This window comes from Aegilops tauschii, chromosome 4 (genome assembly GCF_002575655.3).
Source record: "Aegilops tauschii subsp. strangulata cultivar AL8/78 chromosome 4, Aet v6.0, whole genome shotgun sequence".
NCBI lineage: Eukaryota > Viridiplantae > Streptophyta > Magnoliopsida > Poales > Poaceae > Aegilops > Aegilops tauschii.
In genome coordinates, this window is record NC_053038.3 from 299,235,767 (window position 1) to 299,253,400 (window position 17,634).

The following is a 17,634-nucleotide window of genomic DNA, read 5'->3' on the forward strand; positions in this document are numbered from 1 at the left end:
ATAAATTGTCACCACGCTCTATCCCATGTGCTTTTCTCGGCTTCTCTGACGAGCACAAAGGCTATCGCTGTCTCGACCTTCACACCGGACACGTTCATGTCTCTCGTCATGTCATGTTTGCTGAGCACATTTTTCCTTTCTCACAACGCACTACTACACCATCCAACACCCCTAGCTCCGCAAACACCCCCTCTCCCCGTCCTTTCCAACTATATACTCCCCTACCTGCCGAACACAACTTATCACCACCACCATTAACACCCACCATAGCCAATCCCAACCATACACTCACCCCACCTGAGACGTCCCCAACACCCCCGACCCCTGCTCCCTCCCCAACACCCCCGGCCCCTACTCCCACTCCACCACCCAACCCTGCTCCCACTCCACTACCCAGCCCTACTCCTTCGTCCGACTCTTCCGCTGCGCCGGACTCACCAGTACCCACCTTACCCCCTCGTGCTATTCCTACAGCAGCCCCAATTAATGACCATCGCATGCGTACTAGGGCCAAATCAGGATTTCATCAACCCCAAGACCGCCTAAACCTTCATACCTCCGTATCTCTCACTTCTCTTCCAAAGAATTACAAAACTGCTCTACTTGATCCCAATTGGGCCGCTGCCATGCAAGAAGAATATAATGCTTTACTTCAAAACAACACCTGGCAACTTGTTCCTCGTCCTCCCAATACAAATATTGTTTCTGGCAAATGGATTTTTCGCCAAAAGTTCCACTCCGATGGGAGCCTCTCACGATATAAAGCCAGGTGGGTTTGTCGTGGCTTTTCTCAGCAACAAGGAATTGATTACGAAGAAACCTTCTCTCCTGTTGTTAAACCTAGCACCATTCGCACCGTTCTTAGTGTTGCTGTCTCCTCTTCATGGCCCATTCACCAACTTGATGTTAAAAATGCTTTCCTCCATGGTTCCCTTCAAGAAACTGTCTACTGCCAGCAACCTCTGGGTTTTGAAAATCCATCCTTTCCAACTCATGTATGTCTTCTTCAGAAATCTCTCTACGGTCTTAAACAGGCCCCACGAGCTTGGTTTCAACGCTTCTCCTCCTTCATTCAAACAATAGGCTTCACTCCATCTCTCTCCGACGCCTCTCTTTTTGTGTATCATCAAACTTCTGACACTGCCTATTTACTTCTCTATGTAGATGATATCATTCTTACCGCCTCCTCTCAAAAGTTCTTAGATCATATTGTCTCTCTTCTTAGATCTGAATTTTCTATGACTGACCTAGGACTCCTTCATCATTTCTTAGGCATTGCTGTTGTTCGAGATTCCTCCAGCCTTTTTCTTTCCCAACGCCAGTATATTCTTGATCTTCTTAATCGTGCTGGTATGCTTGACTGTCAATCATCTCGCACTCCTGTCGATACTAGTTTTAAACTTTCGGCTATCGGTGAACCCTTTTCCGATCCTACTCTCTATCGTAGCCTAACAGGTGCTCTCCAATATCTCACCATTACTCATCCTGAAATCTCTTTTGCTGTTCAACAAGCATGTCTCTATATGCATGATCCCCGGGTTCCTCACTATAATCATGTTAAACGCATTCTTCGGTATTTAAAAGGAACTCTCAATCATGGTCTCCACCTCAATAATTCTTCTCCAAACTCGCTTACCGCATACTCTGATGCAGACTGGGCTGGTTGTCCTGACACTCGAAGGTCCACTTCCGGTTTTTGTGTTTTTCTTGGTAACAATTTGATTTCTTGGTCTTCGAAAAGACAGGTTACAGTCTCACGTTCGTCGGCCGAGGCTGAGTATCGCGCTGTGGCACATGCCGTTGCAGATACAATCTGGATTCGGCAGTTACTCTCCGAGCTACACAGGCCTATTGAGCAGGCCACTATTGTCTACTGTGACAACATATCAGCAGTCTACATGACCAGCAATCCAGTTCAACACCGACGCACAAAGCATATTGAGATTGATATTCATTTTGTTCGTGAAAAGGTTGCTCTTGGTCAGGTTCGGGTGCTTCATGTTCCCTCTACGGCTCAGTTTGCTGACATTTTCACCAAGGCACTGCCTACTAAGTCGTTTCAAGATATCTGTTTCAGTCTCAACGTCGTCGAGCCTGCCGTTGATACTGCGGGGGGATGTTAGAGTAGTCATTATGGTATACGACTTCTAGTCCAAGTCAGTTTTGTACCCCTACCCCAAGTCGGTTTGTACCCTCTTATATACTCTTGTATGCTGCACCAAATCATCAATAAGCAACGGTTTTATTCAGCTTTCAATGTAAACCCTAGACCTCTCTTGCCTATATAAAGGGAGGTCCAGGGAACTCATTCATCATCTATCCACAGATAGGAAAACTCTCGGTAGGAATCACATTCACCATTATAACCCCTCGCACGAGGTATCCTTTCATTATAAATCATCAAAAGCACCAGGACGTAGGGTATTACTCTTCGAAGGTTCAAATCTGGATAAACCCCTCGTGTGAGCTCCGATTCATGACTTTCAGCTACGTTTGAACCCCTACAGAGGGATTTGGCGGTATTTTGCACCCTCGGCGTATTCTATATAAGCCACCAATAGATAAAGTTTGTGGATGTGTGGGAGAAGGATGAGATGAGACCCAAGGTCGTCCTAAATCGTGGAAGTACTGGTAGGAGAGGGATGAGTTGAGGCCCACATGGTATCGTCCGGCAGAAGGAGTATATTATTATATAGTAATAATAAAAGCAAGAGAGCCGAGGTCAACGTCCGTAAACGGGCAGGGTGCCGAAACGAGAGCCTCTAAAACCGAATCGAATCGAATCACTTAACTTTTCCCGTTTTAACGTTAGGAACCCCCTACGGAACCGCCAATAACTCGGCACGCAATGCCGACGGACCCGACCCGTCCACCACCCGATAGATAAAATTGGCCGGGAGCCCCCTGGGGATCAATCCTAATCGCTTGCCGACCCTCGACAGCACAGTCTAACCTGTCGCGCCGCTGCCGTATCATTGGTGGTCGCCGCGGCGCCGCCTATTATATTGCCCCTTCGATTTCCTTTCTGCCTTCTTTTTCTCTCCGCGACGCAACAACGCCAACGTTTTGGTTCCTTCCTTCCTTCCTTGCCTGCTTTCGTCTCCTCTCCTCTCCACGCCCGCCGATCCCACAGGGAACGATGGTCGACACCAGGCGGAGCGCCGCGGCCAAGCGCCCCTCGGACGACGACGACAAGGGCTCGCCGCCGCCGCCGTCCGACCAGGCGCCGGGGGCCGAGGCCCAGTCGTCGGGCGCCCGCAGGCCCGGCAAGCGCGCCAAGGTCCGGATCTCCCCCCTGCATGCGCCGCGCTCGCTTTTCGCTCGCCTTGATCCGCCCTTGCTCATCACACGACGCTCTTCTTCTTCGCAGGCTACGGCGCCCGAGGAGGATACCACCAAGACGGCCGCGCCGGCGACAGATGCGGCCGAGGCGGCGGCTGAGGCGGCTATCGCCACCGGTCCGCCGGTCGCACCGCCGGACACCACCGGCCTCCAGGCGCTCACCGGCGCCATGGACAGGCTGGAGGCCTTCCTGAGGTCAGGGGAGGCGGCGTCGAATTCGGACGGTACGAGCCTAACCTTTTGGATTCTGCTGGCGCCCAAAGACGTGCCTTTTCGGCTGGGGCCTTTGGGTCTGATGATTTTTCTCGCTTGCGTAGGGCATAAGCGTGGCGCCGCTGACAAAGATTTATCCGCAATGTTGAAGACGGCCAAGGATTTGTCTGCCAAGGCCACATCCAACAAACGCCAGGGCGCACTGGGCAGCAGGCGCCAGGAGCCCTGGTGCAGGCTAATCTCACAGTATGCCACGGTGCGTCTTCTTTCTCATCAAATCGAATTGCTTTCACTTCCTTTTTTCCCTATGCACTTAGAATATACTTATGCCAATACCATCATCAGCACTTCTCTGCTTATACAAAACGCCTGCTGTTAAACCTCGTCTTCCCTCTCAGAATAGTTGTTTTGGCAAACAATCTCTTTTAGCGAAAGCATTTCATTTCAGGCTGAAGTGTGTATTTCCACACCGTTACACGAAACCCTTGATTTTCCAACCAATATGTTTGCTGAATTGCTCGCTCCTCTTTCATCACTTTGGGATGTATTCAGCATCTCATAGAAATATATCTCTTGAGTGTCCTGGTCCTGCGTCCTGAATTGAGATATATTTATACATTCTTTGCTGTGTTCTCTCTGGTCTCTACTAGTAGAGACATACAATGTTGGATTATGGAAAATTTGCAATCAGATAACTTGTCAAACACCGTGCTTACTGTTCGGCGCATTGTGTTTTTGCTACTTCTTGAGCTTTGGTGTCAACTTCCTGGTATCAATCTTAAAAAAAAATGGTTTGGAAGTAGTGATGTTATTGACTTATATTGTACAAATTCAAGTCTAACCTTCAAGGTTAATTGCCTAAATATTTGTATTTCATTATTTTGATTAGAAGAGACTACATAATACCTAACAAATTCATCACATACTAGCAGCTCTTCATTTAGTTGACTGCATTTCTATTCGTTTTGCAGGATCCTTCCCTTCCTATTCATTCCTCCTATTTTACTGTTGGTTATGGAGCACAATATGATTTGAGACTGGGCGAGTCATCTACTAGCTCACTTGTTTGTAAACTGAAGCTTGCTACTAAGGTATAAATTTTCTTGCAAAATTTATGAGTTACAGTGTTATGCACTTGGTTTACCTCCTATTTACCCCTCTTTTTTTTATGTTGACCTTTTGATATCAGCGAGGTGCTCTACTTGAAATACACGAGCCCAAAGTTGTTCGTGTAAATGGCAAGGCTTTGGACAAGAATGCTAAAGTTACCTTAAATGGAGGGGATGAAATTGTCTTCAGTTCACCTTTGAGGCGTGCTTACGTATCCTTTATTTTATTGCCTGCCGTCTGTATGCAGCAGATAGGTTGCTGGTTCAGCTTGTGGTCTACACTGATGAAGGGGCTTTGGTTCTATTGTTCAGTTGAAGTAGTATGCAATGGTTAGGCAAATAAAGTTGTTGCTGTTTGAAGTCCTTAATTAATGTGATGATAGATATTTCAGCAACACCAGCAGGATAAATCAAGCACTTCAGCGTTTTCCTCTACTTGCAGTAGTATCCATCAGGGGCAACATTCACTTATCAAAGATATTCAAGATCATCTGTCATCTAAAGGACCCAAATTACCATCCTTTTACTTTGGTAAAAGCCGACCTCCATTGACTCCATTGACTCCATTGATGCCTATTGGTGAGACTAATGTATTTTATTTTAAATTTGCACTTTATTGTGGTATAAAAAGGCTGCTAAGGTAAATCACCTTTTGCAGGATCATCTGCGGATCCAGATATATTTGGTAGTTTCTGTAAAACAAGGGAGGACCAGTCTAACTCTGAAGAAAGTACACAGTCTGCCCGGTCTCAACTATCAAAGGAGGATCTAAAAAATGCAACACATGATGCTAGTGACATATCTGAGTCATTTGATAATTTTCCATATTATCTAAGGTAAATTCTTATGATATCTTGTAAATATACTTAGTTATTACATGTGATATTGGTCTGTCCTCATCTGGGGTATGGAGTTGGTAAATATATGGCTTCTGTGCATCATAATTTTGAACATGTGTAAGATGCTCGGTTGTTCAGCATATGTTGCTCCTATTCCCTAGTATTACTAATTGCGTGATGGATTAGGATACTTGGACAATCTGTATGATGATCTCTTTGTTAGCGATCACAGATGTAATGTGTTGGTTTAATTTTGTCCCATGATTAAGAACAGTGTCCTGATACTAGTTGTCTTTGCAGCGAGGATACCAAATGTGCTCTTCTGTCATCAGCATTTGTGCATTTACAATGCAAAGACTATATTGAGTTTACCAGACACATTTCTTCTCTCGGTCAACGAGCATTGCTATCCGGTCCGGCAGGTATCTACCGTGCACTTGTTGTAAGCTTGGTATTGTATTGTAGCTTTGCTAATTTTACAAAGATCTGTACAAGTATATTAAGTGCAGCAACCTATCTTTACAGGGACTGAGATCTACCAACAATATCTGGTGAAGGCACTTGCAAAACATTTCGGTGCAAGGTTGCTCACAGTCAATTCTTCAATGCTGTTCGGTGTAAGCTTCTTAGCAATCACCCACGTTTTCTTATCGACATTACTGTTTGTTCTCTGTTTTCTTTATCAACTCATCGACATAAATGGTTTACTCATCTTCCTGTAGTTCGTTTTGCAAAAAAGACAAAAAAACCTTGCTTTTGTGTGATTCCCATAAGAGTAGTCTGTATTTTGTTTGGTAATATATTTAACTAATTGAGAAACTCAAAACATATATTTCTTGTTTTAGGGGCAGACTTCCAAGGAATTAGAGTCATACAAAAAAGGTAAGAACATTGATATTTTACGATATTTTGTAGGCCATCGTCTTTTTCTGGTGCAAGTTTATGGCTGATCAGTAGTATCAATGATACTCTGGAACATGGTTCAAATGTTTCGGTATGTCTGTAAAATAAATGTCATTGATAATCTGATATTTTGTTCAGGTGATAGAGTGAGGTACATTGGTTCATTACTGCCGACAAACGTTATCCTTGACGGACATAGGTATTCATTGTCTTGGCACTATTTGCACTTCCTGCAACTATTTGCAGTCATTCTATTTTGAATGAAATTGTTTGATGTTTTGGTTCAACGAACAAAATAAAGAGGGTGCAATTTTTTTGATTTGTCTACTGTCTTTCGTTGCTTCCTGAGGTTTATGAAGATGTGGATATCTCGTCCTGGGAAAGCATACAAACTTCTCATTGTTGTTATTACCTGCAACTTAATGTTCTATAATGCTGCCTCTGGCTGATGTTAGATTGTTTGATCTGTAGTCCTCCAGAATTTGGCTCGCTAGGTCAAATATGTCTTCCTTTCGAAGAAAATAGATCATCAAAGGTTGGGGTAAGGTTTGATGAACAAATCCCAGGAGGTATTGATCTTGGAGGCAGTTGTGAAGTTGATCATGGCTTATTTTGTTCAGGTTAGTCTTTGGTGTGTTCATTTTTTTTCTAAAGAAATGACGATAAATTGAGTGTTGCTAGTTGTGCTTAAATTTATGGTTACAGTGAAGTTCAGTTCAGTTCAGTTGCTTATTTGAATTCCAATCTACTGTCATTCCAGTTGATTCTTTATGCCTCGACAGTCCAGGATGGGAAAATAGATCCAAGCACCCATTTGATATGATCATTCAGGTATGTACATCTATGCATTAATTTTAGTCATGATCTGCATCAATGTTATTTTTGCTTTCCTTATTAACTGTGTGTGTTCCACAGTTTATCTCTGAAGAAATACAGCATGGTCCTATGGTCCTATTTCTGAAGGACACAGAAAAAATATGTGGGAATAATGATTCCTATTATGGTCTGAAGAGCAAGCTTGAACATTTCCCGGCAGGTGTCTTTATTGTTGGTTCTCATATCCAGCCTGACAGTCGCAAAGAGAAGGTACTGTTTGTAGAGTTTGTTTATTGTGATCTATGAATGCTCATTGTAAATCTTTTGCGTGGTTAACTTGTCACTTATAGCTAACAGAGATACTTGCACATGCAGGCAAATGCGGGGTCTCTTTTCCTTTCAAAGTTCCCTTATAGCCAAGCAATTCTTGACCTTGCATTGCAGGTAGCTTTTAATTGTATTGTACCAAATATTACCATTTGTTGCGAAAATAGTTTATGTTTATGACCTATATTAGTTTTTTCAGAACTTTAATTAGCTAGCAACAGGGGTACAATCAGCGTTTAACGCCATTTCAATTTCCCTTGGGTAGTTTCGCAGCCAAACTGTAGTTCTACCTGCACCCTACCTTGCTTAGCTAAGTCATGACTAATGGCTATCCTGCACACACACACACACATCCGTTTCCCTCATCATCTCACATATAACACTAAAACATACCTATATTAGTTAACTGTGTTGGAAATAATGTTTCTCGTTCGGGAATTCCTTTCGCAGGAAATATGTGGGACCTCAGTTCAACCTTGGACCAATTTTTTCCCTTTTTATGTATCTTCCTTTGGCATTGTCAGGCCAGATTTTTTCTGTGGGTTGCACATTTGACAATCAATACACATAATTTTATAGTCATGCATGATGGTTTCATACCATCACAAATCCAACATTAAGTTTGAAATTTGCCAATAGTACCATACAAGTGGACCCATGGGTTGCGTTTCACGATGATGAATAGTGGATGCCTGAAGGGCTGATTCCTTGAAGTTCTTCAAAATTTTGGGTGTGCCGGTGCATGCACACTATTCCCCTAGTATGGCTTCTCTTTTTCCGGTGTCATCATTGGCATATAGGACACACCAATCCTAAGAGTAATACGTAAACCTACGAAGAAGATACTTAGCCTTTTTTTGACGAGTCTGGTAGTGTTCGGTTCCCAGCCTCAGTTTGTCACGCCTAACCTTGTGGGCACAAGTGACACTATTTCTTAGGTATGTGTTCCTGACCACAGCTGTGGCTGGCCACTTTATTACTCATGAGTGACACTATTTCTTAGGTATGTGTTCCTGACCACAGCTGTGGCTGGCCACTTTATTACTCATGTAGTGCATGTGTCATACATATAACCTTTTGCCAACTTTTGCTACACTTGTGCCTCCATTATTGCCAGGAACACTTTTGTGGCAAACTAGTGCGACATCATGCATTTAGGAACAGCGTTTTTTTAATTCTCTGTGGCTTCTTTTGTAGATCTTTTCCATCATTTGACTTCTAATTGTTAAAAAAACTAGGCGACGTGCACGTTATGATTTCAGAAGTCTTCATTCTCCACCACATTGGTGCTTTCTTGTTACAAACTGACACAAGGAAATGCAGGACTTGGATCGAGTACATGATAAAAGTAAGGAAATGTCAAAGGGGATGAGGCATCTAACAAAGATTTTCCCAAATAAAGTGACGATCCAACCACCACAAGTATGTTACTCGAGTTAATCTGAAAGAATAGTTCATCTCGTGTGTAGTCCCTTCTGTCATCTTAACATCTGGAAGAACTGTTTACAGGATGAAGTTGAGCTTTCACGGTGGAACCAGATGTTAGATCAAGATATCGAAATTCTTAAAGCAAATGATAACACTTCAAAAATACGCTCTGTAAGTCAACAGTTCTAAAAACATTTCTCACCTAAGTATGTTTGCAATTATTTGTTTACGAGTATACTCTGTTGTTTTCATTAAATGTTCTGGGTACTGTTTATCTTTCTTTAATCTGTTGTTTTGTTTGAACTAGTACTGTTTGTGTTTTCTAAATTATAAATAAAGATAAGCATATAGCGCCGGTCTTGGCTTTGACATCTGTTCATGTTGCATACCTTGAAGCTTATGGTGCTGCACTATTTTATTATTCTTATTCATCTCTAGATTTGTGTCAAAGCATGTAACAGTTTCAGAAATTCTGTGAGTAACTAGAGATATATAGCTTCTCTTTTACCATCTACCGGGAGCTAAGCAGGTGGGTATGTTTTGATAGGATTATCATTGACTTTGCTATAATGTTTCCAGTTTGGTTACTTAATGGACTCGTCACTCCCATGAACTTATTTGTTATTCTTAATTAGAATTTTATTGGTTTTGTTAATATCCGTGTGCAATTCCTTTCAGTTTCTAACGCGGATTGGCTTGGAATGCTCTGATCTTGAGGCAATATGTGTCAAGGATCGCACCCTTACAAATGAGTGTGAGTAGCATTTCTATTCAAGTTTCTGCCAAGTTACAATTTTGTCCAATTGCATGATGTGTTCATTATGTTTATTTTTCAGGTATTGATACAATAGTTGGTTTTGCTTTGAGCCATCAACTAAAGCACTTAACAGCTACAAACCCTGACCCTTCAATTGATTTGCAGTTTTTCCTATCTAGTGAAAGGTTCCCCATCTATTTTTTTGTTATCCATCAAGTTGACTACACAATTTATTCTGGTTCCTCATGAACTTAATCATTTAACCTTTATTGACCATTCCAGTCTGAAGCATGGAGTTGATATGTTGGAAAGTATCCAGTCTGGCCCTAAGACCAGCAACAAAAGGAAGTCACTTAAGGTATGCCTTCGTTTAGTATATCCACTTTCTTAAGCATTTGTACTGTTTTATGCATACTGTTCATGAAGGGACAGGCCTGGCGCAGTGGTGAGGTACTCCCCACTTGTGCCAAGAGGTCCTGAGTTCAACGCAACCTCTCTGCATTGCACTGTGCAGGGGTAAGGCTTGCCTTGTATAATCCTTCCCCAGACTCCCAACTGATGTGGGAGCTTCTAGCACTAGGCCTGTCCATTTTTTTAAGCATACTGTTCATCCAGCTCACTTGTATAGTTATGCTATGCACCTTCATGACTATTTCATCTATAGTAGCTGAGAGGAAACTATGCTACAGTGCTATAACTATATGAAATCATTACAAATGAATAGAGCTAACTGTTCTTTCCAACAATGCCAGGACATTGCTACGGAAAACGAATTTGAAAAGAGGCTTCTTGCCGATGTTATACCTCCAGATGAAATAGGAGTTACATTTGAGGACATCGGAGCACTGGAAAGTGTCAAGGAAACTCTGAAGGAGTTAGTGATGCTGCCCTTGCAAAGGCCTGAATTGTTTTCCAAAGGACAACTTATGAAGGTATATATTATTTATATACTTTAAAAGCTGTTTGAAAAATGGTATTTCTTGGTAAAGTTTCCGTATTGAAGTCAAATATTAATTAAACGCCAAAACTTTACCAAGAAATACTCCTCAAAAAGCAGGCTCTTAGGAACTTCTGTGTTTTTGTAGATATGCTATATTGTATGAACGTATCACTTCTCTTGCCTTTTGTCATTTAATATAAATCTAGCAAGTGAAGCAAGTTTAATCCCTTGGTGGTCAGTTGATCATAAACTAAAAGTTTATGCCTTTCACCTTTTGGTTTTCGGAGTTGCCCAATAAATAAGGCACCTAATAAACATGGTGAAAGAAGTTATATATGCCAATCTGAATAGCAAAATATAGCTACCACTCCCTCTGTTCCTTTATATAAGGTGTATTTGTTTTTTCAAATATCAAATGAGTGCATGTTTGACCGAGTTTTTAGAAAAATATATTAGTTTCTACAATATGAAATTTAAATTTATACCATTTGATCCATCATAAAAAGTAGTTTCATATTATTTAGCAAAGTTATGATCATTTGTTCTGTTTATGAAATAGTGGAACCTTTTATCTCTAAGCTGACTATTGTTACTTCTGTTATGCTAGCCATGTAAAGGAATATTACTTTTTGGTCCGCCTGGTACGGGGAAGACGATGCTTGCGAAATCTGTGGCAACAGAGGCTGGTGCTAATTTCATAAACATATCAATGTCAAGTATATCCTCAAAGGTATTCCATTTGATAGGATTGGCTGATGTTTTGCCTTATTTCTGCATTCCGGGTGTTTGCGTCATCAGCTCTAAATCACCTGTTGTTGCAGTGGTTTGGTGAAGGAGAGAAGTACGTGAAAGCTGTGTTTTCACTGGCAAGCAAAATTGCTCCAAGTGTCATTTTCGTAGATGAGGTAAGCTAATGCAACTGTGACTATTTAATATCGATAATTTTGTTGCACTGTATGGGCACATACTTGCTAAGTTGTTAATTCTGAAGGGTGCTGCTTATTTTCTTGCCGTTTTTGCATTTTTTAGGTTGATGGCATGTTGGGTAGACGTGAGAACCCTGGAGAGCATGAAGCCATGCGCAAGATGAAAAACGAGTTTATGGTGAACTGGGATGGGTTAAGAACAAAAGATAAAGAACGCGTATTAGTCCTTGCTGCGACTAATAGGCCATTTGACCTTGATGAAGCTGTTATTAGGAGGCTTCCAAGGAGGTTATTTTTCAGTTCTTTCTTCGGATTCATATTCTGATACTCAGAGAAATTATAGTTTATTGACTGATCATTTTATGGAAATTGTTTTCTTTAGGTTGATGGTGAATTTGCCTGATGCATCAAATAGAAGAAAAATTATTAGCGTCATACTAGCCAAAGAAGATTTGGCAGATGACCTTGATCTTGAAGCCATTGCTAATTTGACGGAAGGATACTCGGGCAGTGATCTTAAGGTATTGTACTACTATAATGAGTCCTGCGGCAAACGCGTTTCTTTTCTACTATGCTCATGCTCTTCTGCAATTATTTTTCAGAATCTTTGTGTGACTGCTGCTCATCTTCCTATTAGAGAGCTCCTTGAAAAGGAGAAAAAGGTTACTTCTATCCTCCCAAACTTGTATAGTTTCTTTGTTATGTAGCCTTATGGTTGTAAATTGTAATATACCCCCTCCGTTCCAAAATTGGTTTGACTGTCTGTACTTGACCTTTGACCATAAACCTCTGATGCATTATTGGACTAACTATTGGTCAAATCTTGAATCTGTACATCAAAAGCTACGCCTTATATTTTGCAAAAGAGGTACTCCCTCTGTCCCAAAATAAATGTCTCAACTTGACACTTACTTTGTGACAGAGGAAGTAGTATCTACTCCCTCCGTTCCATATTACTTGTCGCTGATTTAGTACAACTTGTACTAAATCAGCGACAAGTAATATGGAACGGAGGGAGTAGATTAGTAATGAAATCAATGGAACATGACCATCTTCTGTATTTATATTTGACAGTGATGGATGATGTGAAATGGATTTGACCTTTTGTGTGTCCACTTGCAGGAGAGAGCTTTGGCAGAAGCAGAAAACAGACCATTGCCCCAATCGTGTTCTAGCAATGATGTCCGTGCCTTGAGAATAAGTGATTTCAAACATGCACATGAACAGGCAAGTTAGCTATGCTGTATCATGCTAAGTATTTTTAAACCCTGATATAGAAGAAAGAAATTGTGCTGCCTGATAGAATGTCCTGACCTTGTATGTCACTTGCTTGTAGGTTTGTGCAAGTGTATCTTCTGATTCAACGAATATGAATGAGCTTGTTCAGTGGAATGATCTCTACGGAGAAGGTGGGTCGAGGAAAACGACAACGCTAAGCTACTTTATGTAGCGATGTTGAGAGCTTGTACATACATGATAAACCTTAGCACAGAGCAATGGCTGCGATTGGAGGGGGGCTACAGTAAAAAGAAGTGTAGGCATCTGCTGCTAGTCATCAGATCAAGAAGGGACCGTCATAGTGAGAGCAACGGAGGGATGCAAATCTGGTTGATGCCTTGTGGCAGGTCAACAACAGCACAGCTGACATGGCCTGCTCCAGCGCATCACCATCCAAAGGAGATAGATTTGTATTTGTAGCACCATCATGCTCGGGTCAGGGCCGGTTCATGCCGGCCATCGTTTTTCGTCGGTTATTATTGAGAAAATCTTTGTTTAGATTGCAAGTTGTAGAGCCTGTGCAAGTGTACAGTATGAATGAGCATCAGGTCAGGTCAATTAACTTGTTATTGTGGTCAGTTCAGGGAAATATTCATTTTATTAACCAGATTAATTTATTACTTGGTGTCGTAATCATCTTCTACGATTTGAGTCTCGCCCTGGAGAGATTTTTCTATTCTTTTTTGTCATTAGTGGAGTTGATTATTTCATTTAGCCCCTTGGTGGCGCCGGCGTGCAGGATCACGCCACTGGGACGAGAATGATGTAGTTCTAGTGCATTTCCATTCTTGGTGTCGTAATCTTTGACGATTCAATATTTCTTGTCCTCGCCTGTGTGATTCTACTGGGAGAATTGTACTATGTATCATAATTGTGCAGGTGTATCCAGAAAGCTTTAAAAGAAATGGTTTTCTAATCTTCCACTTGAAGCTCTCCTTGAAACTTTTAATCCAAGAGAATTCTTGCATTTTCGTTCTTAACAATTTTCTAAACAATTTTTAGTATATATTCTCGGGCTTTCAGTTTATGTAGAGTTCATTATGTTTTGATACTTCACTGTGGATGTTGGACACCAGAAATAAATTTACTTTTTTTTCCTTTTGTCCAAGAAATCACACATTTAGTAAACTACATGTTTGTTGAGCTGATAAATATCCAGAAAATAGTTCGAGTAAATGAATCCTGTGCAAGAACAAGTTTGGGCGTTTCATCGAAATATGCATGCATATAAATTTTTGGGAAAAAAAATCCCAAGAGCCAAAAGGCTGCGTGCATGATCTTTTCTCTGTCTTATTCCTCTGGTCTCTGGTTTTCGAGTCTTTGCAAATATTTCTTTTTTGGAAAATGAGAATTCTTCCTCCGGACTTGCCGACATTCACATGGATCAAGTGGATGAGATCATTCCAGCAGTCTTACTTGCGATGGATCTGCACGTCTCATATTATTGTGACCTGAAGAATAGTCTAGTCGTCTCTCTCACAAATAATGGTCTTACATAGCTCATCTCTATAAACGTCGATGGTGAAGAAGTCGAAGTAGTTGGATCGAGGGCGATGAGTGATGACGATGACACTTGTGGGCGTGTTTGTAACGTTTTTGTGCCTGTTTCTTTTCACTTACTAACTGCACAATCCTCCTCCTCCTCCTCCTCCTCCTCTTCTTCTTCTTAAATGATGAAAATGAAAGTCTTTTGTCTTGTTGAAAAAAGGAAACGCTTTATCGCAAAAAAGGAAAAAGGAAACCCTTACTGAACCTCCAGAAGTTGAGCAGGAACCCTCATTGGTTTTGTGGTGCATGAATAGACAGCACAGCAAGTCTCCATTCAGTTAACTAGGCAAGAAGAAGAAAACACGGTTCTGCCATGACTGCTGGGTGCATGAAGCAGCCGATCGGTGGCCTCCTTGATCTTGAAGAAGCGCATGCAGCGTGCTTTGGATGGGGCGCCAAACATTTCCAAGGACATGATTGAACATAAACTTATTCTTGCTTAATTGATTGGCAGACCTCACGCCTAAACAAATCACGCCACAAAAGGTTTTCCAAAGAAAGAAAGAAGAAGACTGGTCTGCAGGATAGATGCATCTGAGCATGCATCTAACAAGAAAATTACACCCTGTCCCTGCACGTACGATGCGATGCTCACATGGAGTGGTTTATGAGGCCATGCACCACAAGGAGCCCCATGATGAGCGAGTGGTCCACGTTGGGCTCCACCACCAGCGTCAGCACGTCCTCGCCCAGGGACACCCCCGTCGCCGTCAGCTTCCTCTTCACCTCCGCCACCGCCAGCCCGGTGGCGTCGTCCACGATCCACGAGGCGCGCGCCGCCTGCTGCCGCCGCCTGCCGCCGTCCATCTTGTAGCGCACCGCCTGGCCGTCGCTCCTGAACTCGCAGCGCGGGCCGCGGCCCCACTTGTTGCTCACCACCGTGAACCACGGCCGCCCTCGCCCCCGCGGCGCGTCGCCGCGCTCGGGCTCCTCCCACCCGCCGCACCTGTACCCCTCCCACCTCCTGAACTTCTTGAGGACCTGGAGCACCACGCTCCCCGTGATGTCCATGAGGCACACGTCCACGGAGCGGTGGGAGCCGTAGTTGTCGACGCGGTAGACGATGCGGCCGCGGGAGTCGAAGACCGTGCAGCCGCTCCCGTTGAGCACCAGCGACTTCATCCAGATGGTGAACACCTCCCTCTGCTGGCTCCTGTGCTCTTCCCCTTCCCCTCCTTCCCCTTGGTCTTGGTCTTTGACGACTTGGCCTTCGCCGGCCGCCGCCGCTGGCTCCTCAGCCGGAGGAGCACCGGCGGCCGGCGTGTCTTCTAGGAGTAGCCGCTTCTGCGACGAACAGGAGGCCGAGGAGTGTACCTTGACCTTGGGCGTCCAGAGTTCAGCACCAAGGCACCACCTTGCGCCTCCCATGAGTGGCCCGCACAGATTAACTCTTCCACTACTTGATTATGGGAGGTATGGGGGTTTCTGTAACCATTGAGGTCCGAGTGTGTGTGTGTATATATTTATACACACACACACACACGCAACTACACAAGAGAGAGAGAGAGAGAGAAGAGAGAGAGAGAGAGAGAGAGAGAGAGAGAGAGAGAGAGAGAGATTATATTAGCTTAAACGTGTGGGAGATAGAGATAGGCAGTAGTAGAAGCGTTTGTTTTCTGGCCTGCATTGAGGTCGTCAGCCGTACTCCACTTACCGCATTTGATTTATGTCATCCTTATCAAGTTGGCACACATTACTAGCTACCCCGGCCTGTATATCTATAGCTGATGCGGAGACTTTTTTTGTAATCCCAACTAGTGCTTACTGCTACGTACGTACGTACTGATTAGTGATTACAGTAGTAGTATTTCGTTGGTGCAGCCCCCAGTCTGCACGCCACGGCAGGCTGTCACAGCAACAGTGTTACGATGCTTTGCCGACCAGCACTAGACTCCGGGGTCGCCTCTTGTCCCTTTGAATTGAATTGCTTCATTATTTGGAAATTATTAAGCAGGGTGCATGCATGCATGCATCTCGCTCGCCTACAATGCGCTTATATATTTGCCAGATTTTGATCTCTCCATATGGGTTGTATCATAGATTTGTATTGTGCGTGTATGATACCATTTTCATGGTGCGTAGGATCACACGACTCTGTTCGGTCTAGTTCCTTGTGGTGGAAACTGTCCATTTGGTTTTACCAGATTTAGATTTCTCACACCGCGTTCTATCATAAATTTGCATTATGCGTGCATGATGTTGTCTTCATAGTGCATAAGATCTTGCATAAGATCACACGACCTGAGTGTAGCTCAGTTCACTATAGTAAAAACGTATGTACCCCAAGAGTCAACTCTAAAAACCGACGCGCGGAAATGTAACATAGAATTTTTTTTCCGCCGGAGGGAAGACCACATGTTGCCCTCACGTCGCTCCTGCGAGCGACCGAGGGGACGCACCCGCCGCCGGCCTCTAGGCCTCCTCCTCCCCTCCCTCCCCTCGCTGCCGCCGGGCAAAGCCCGGTTGGTGCTGGCGGCGGCGGGGCCTCTTCTCTCCCTGGCGCGGCGGAGATCGGCGCGGGCCGGCATCCCTGCGTGGAGGCGCGTTGCTGGACCGGGGCGGCGCGGCATCTGGGCCGCTCGGGGGGGGGGGGGGGGGGAGGGTGTGTTCTACTCGTGGTGTGGGAGGGCTGGCGATGTTCTGTGGCGGCGGGGTGTGCTCGGGGTGTTGGTGAGGGGCGGACAGATCCGATCTGGGATGGGCGTCTCCTCCGGCCGCCGTTTCGCGGGCGGCACGGTCTGTGGCGGCGCGAGCCGACCGCCTCCGGTGGCTGCGGGCGATGGTGGGGGTCCGGTGTGGTGGTTAGGCTGGTCGCCGGCGCATGGTCTTGGCCCCCCTGTGGGGGTCTGGTTGCAGCGGCCGGCCGTGCTGGTGGTTGTGCATGCCCGGTGACTCCCTCGCTTCGAGCTCGCTGGGCGGCGCGGGTCGGGCAGTGGCCCGGCGTGGCTGCTGCCCCGGCCGTGGGTGGCTTCATGGTGTCTTGGCAGGTCGACTGCGGCGGCGACTGGCATGTTCCGGCGTCGGTACGTTCGTAGTTGACTTGTGTCGGCCTTCTCTTCCTCTCCTCATCGTCCGGGCGTTACTTCGTCGAAGGACTGTCCTTCTCCAAGCTGCGGTCCACCGCTCGTCTCGTGCCCGGTGCGGCAGGACCGACCTTGTCTCGCGCACGGTGCCGCAGGACCGAGCCCGTCTCACGCACGGTGCAGCA

The 17,634-nt window shown here is 44.4% G+C and overlaps 2 protein-coding genes across 2 annotated transcripts; one reads left to right on the forward strand and one right to left on the reverse strand.

Annotated features, from left to right (window-relative positions):
- The first annotated feature begins 2,982 nt into the window (after nucleotides 1-2,982).
- On the forward strand, nucleotides 2,983-13,511 carry LOC109733510 (uncharacterized). Its single transcript, XM_020292732.4, has 28 exons — nucleotides 2,983-3,280; nucleotides 3,371-3,566; nucleotides 3,660-3,811; nucleotides 4,527-4,646; nucleotides 4,745-4,876; nucleotides 5,048-5,243; nucleotides 5,323-5,500; nucleotides 5,804-5,925; nucleotides 6,029-6,120; nucleotides 6,349-6,385; nucleotides 6,545-6,605; nucleotides 6,878-7,026; nucleotides 7,167-7,237; nucleotides 7,322-7,492; nucleotides 7,598-7,666; nucleotides 8,873-8,971; nucleotides 9,059-9,148; nucleotides 9,656-9,731; nucleotides 9,814-9,919; nucleotides 10,017-10,092; nucleotides 10,487-10,666; nucleotides 11,282-11,404; nucleotides 11,496-11,579; nucleotides 11,704-11,888; nucleotides 11,983-12,121; nucleotides 12,203-12,262; nucleotides 12,723-12,827; nucleotides 12,937-13,511. Exons 1-28 carry the CDS (start codon nucleotides 3,140-3,142, stop codon nucleotides 13,048-13,050), a joined length of 3,324 nt encoding a protein of 1,107 aa, XP_020148321.1. The 5' UTR covers nucleotides 2,983-3,139; the 3' UTR covers nucleotides 13,051-13,511.
- A 1,332-nt stretch (nucleotides 13,512-14,843) lies between these two features.
- On the reverse strand, nucleotides 14,844-16,057 carry LOC109740850 (protein LURP-one-related 11). Its single transcript, XM_020299901.4, has one exon. The coding sequence runs from the start codon at nucleotides 15,792-15,794 to the stop codon at nucleotides 15,018-15,020; it is 777 nt and encodes a 258-aa protein (XP_020155490.1). The 5' UTR covers nucleotides 15,795-16,057; the 3' UTR covers nucleotides 14,844-15,017.
- Between the last annotated feature and the right edge of the window lie 1,577 nt (nucleotides 16,058-17,634).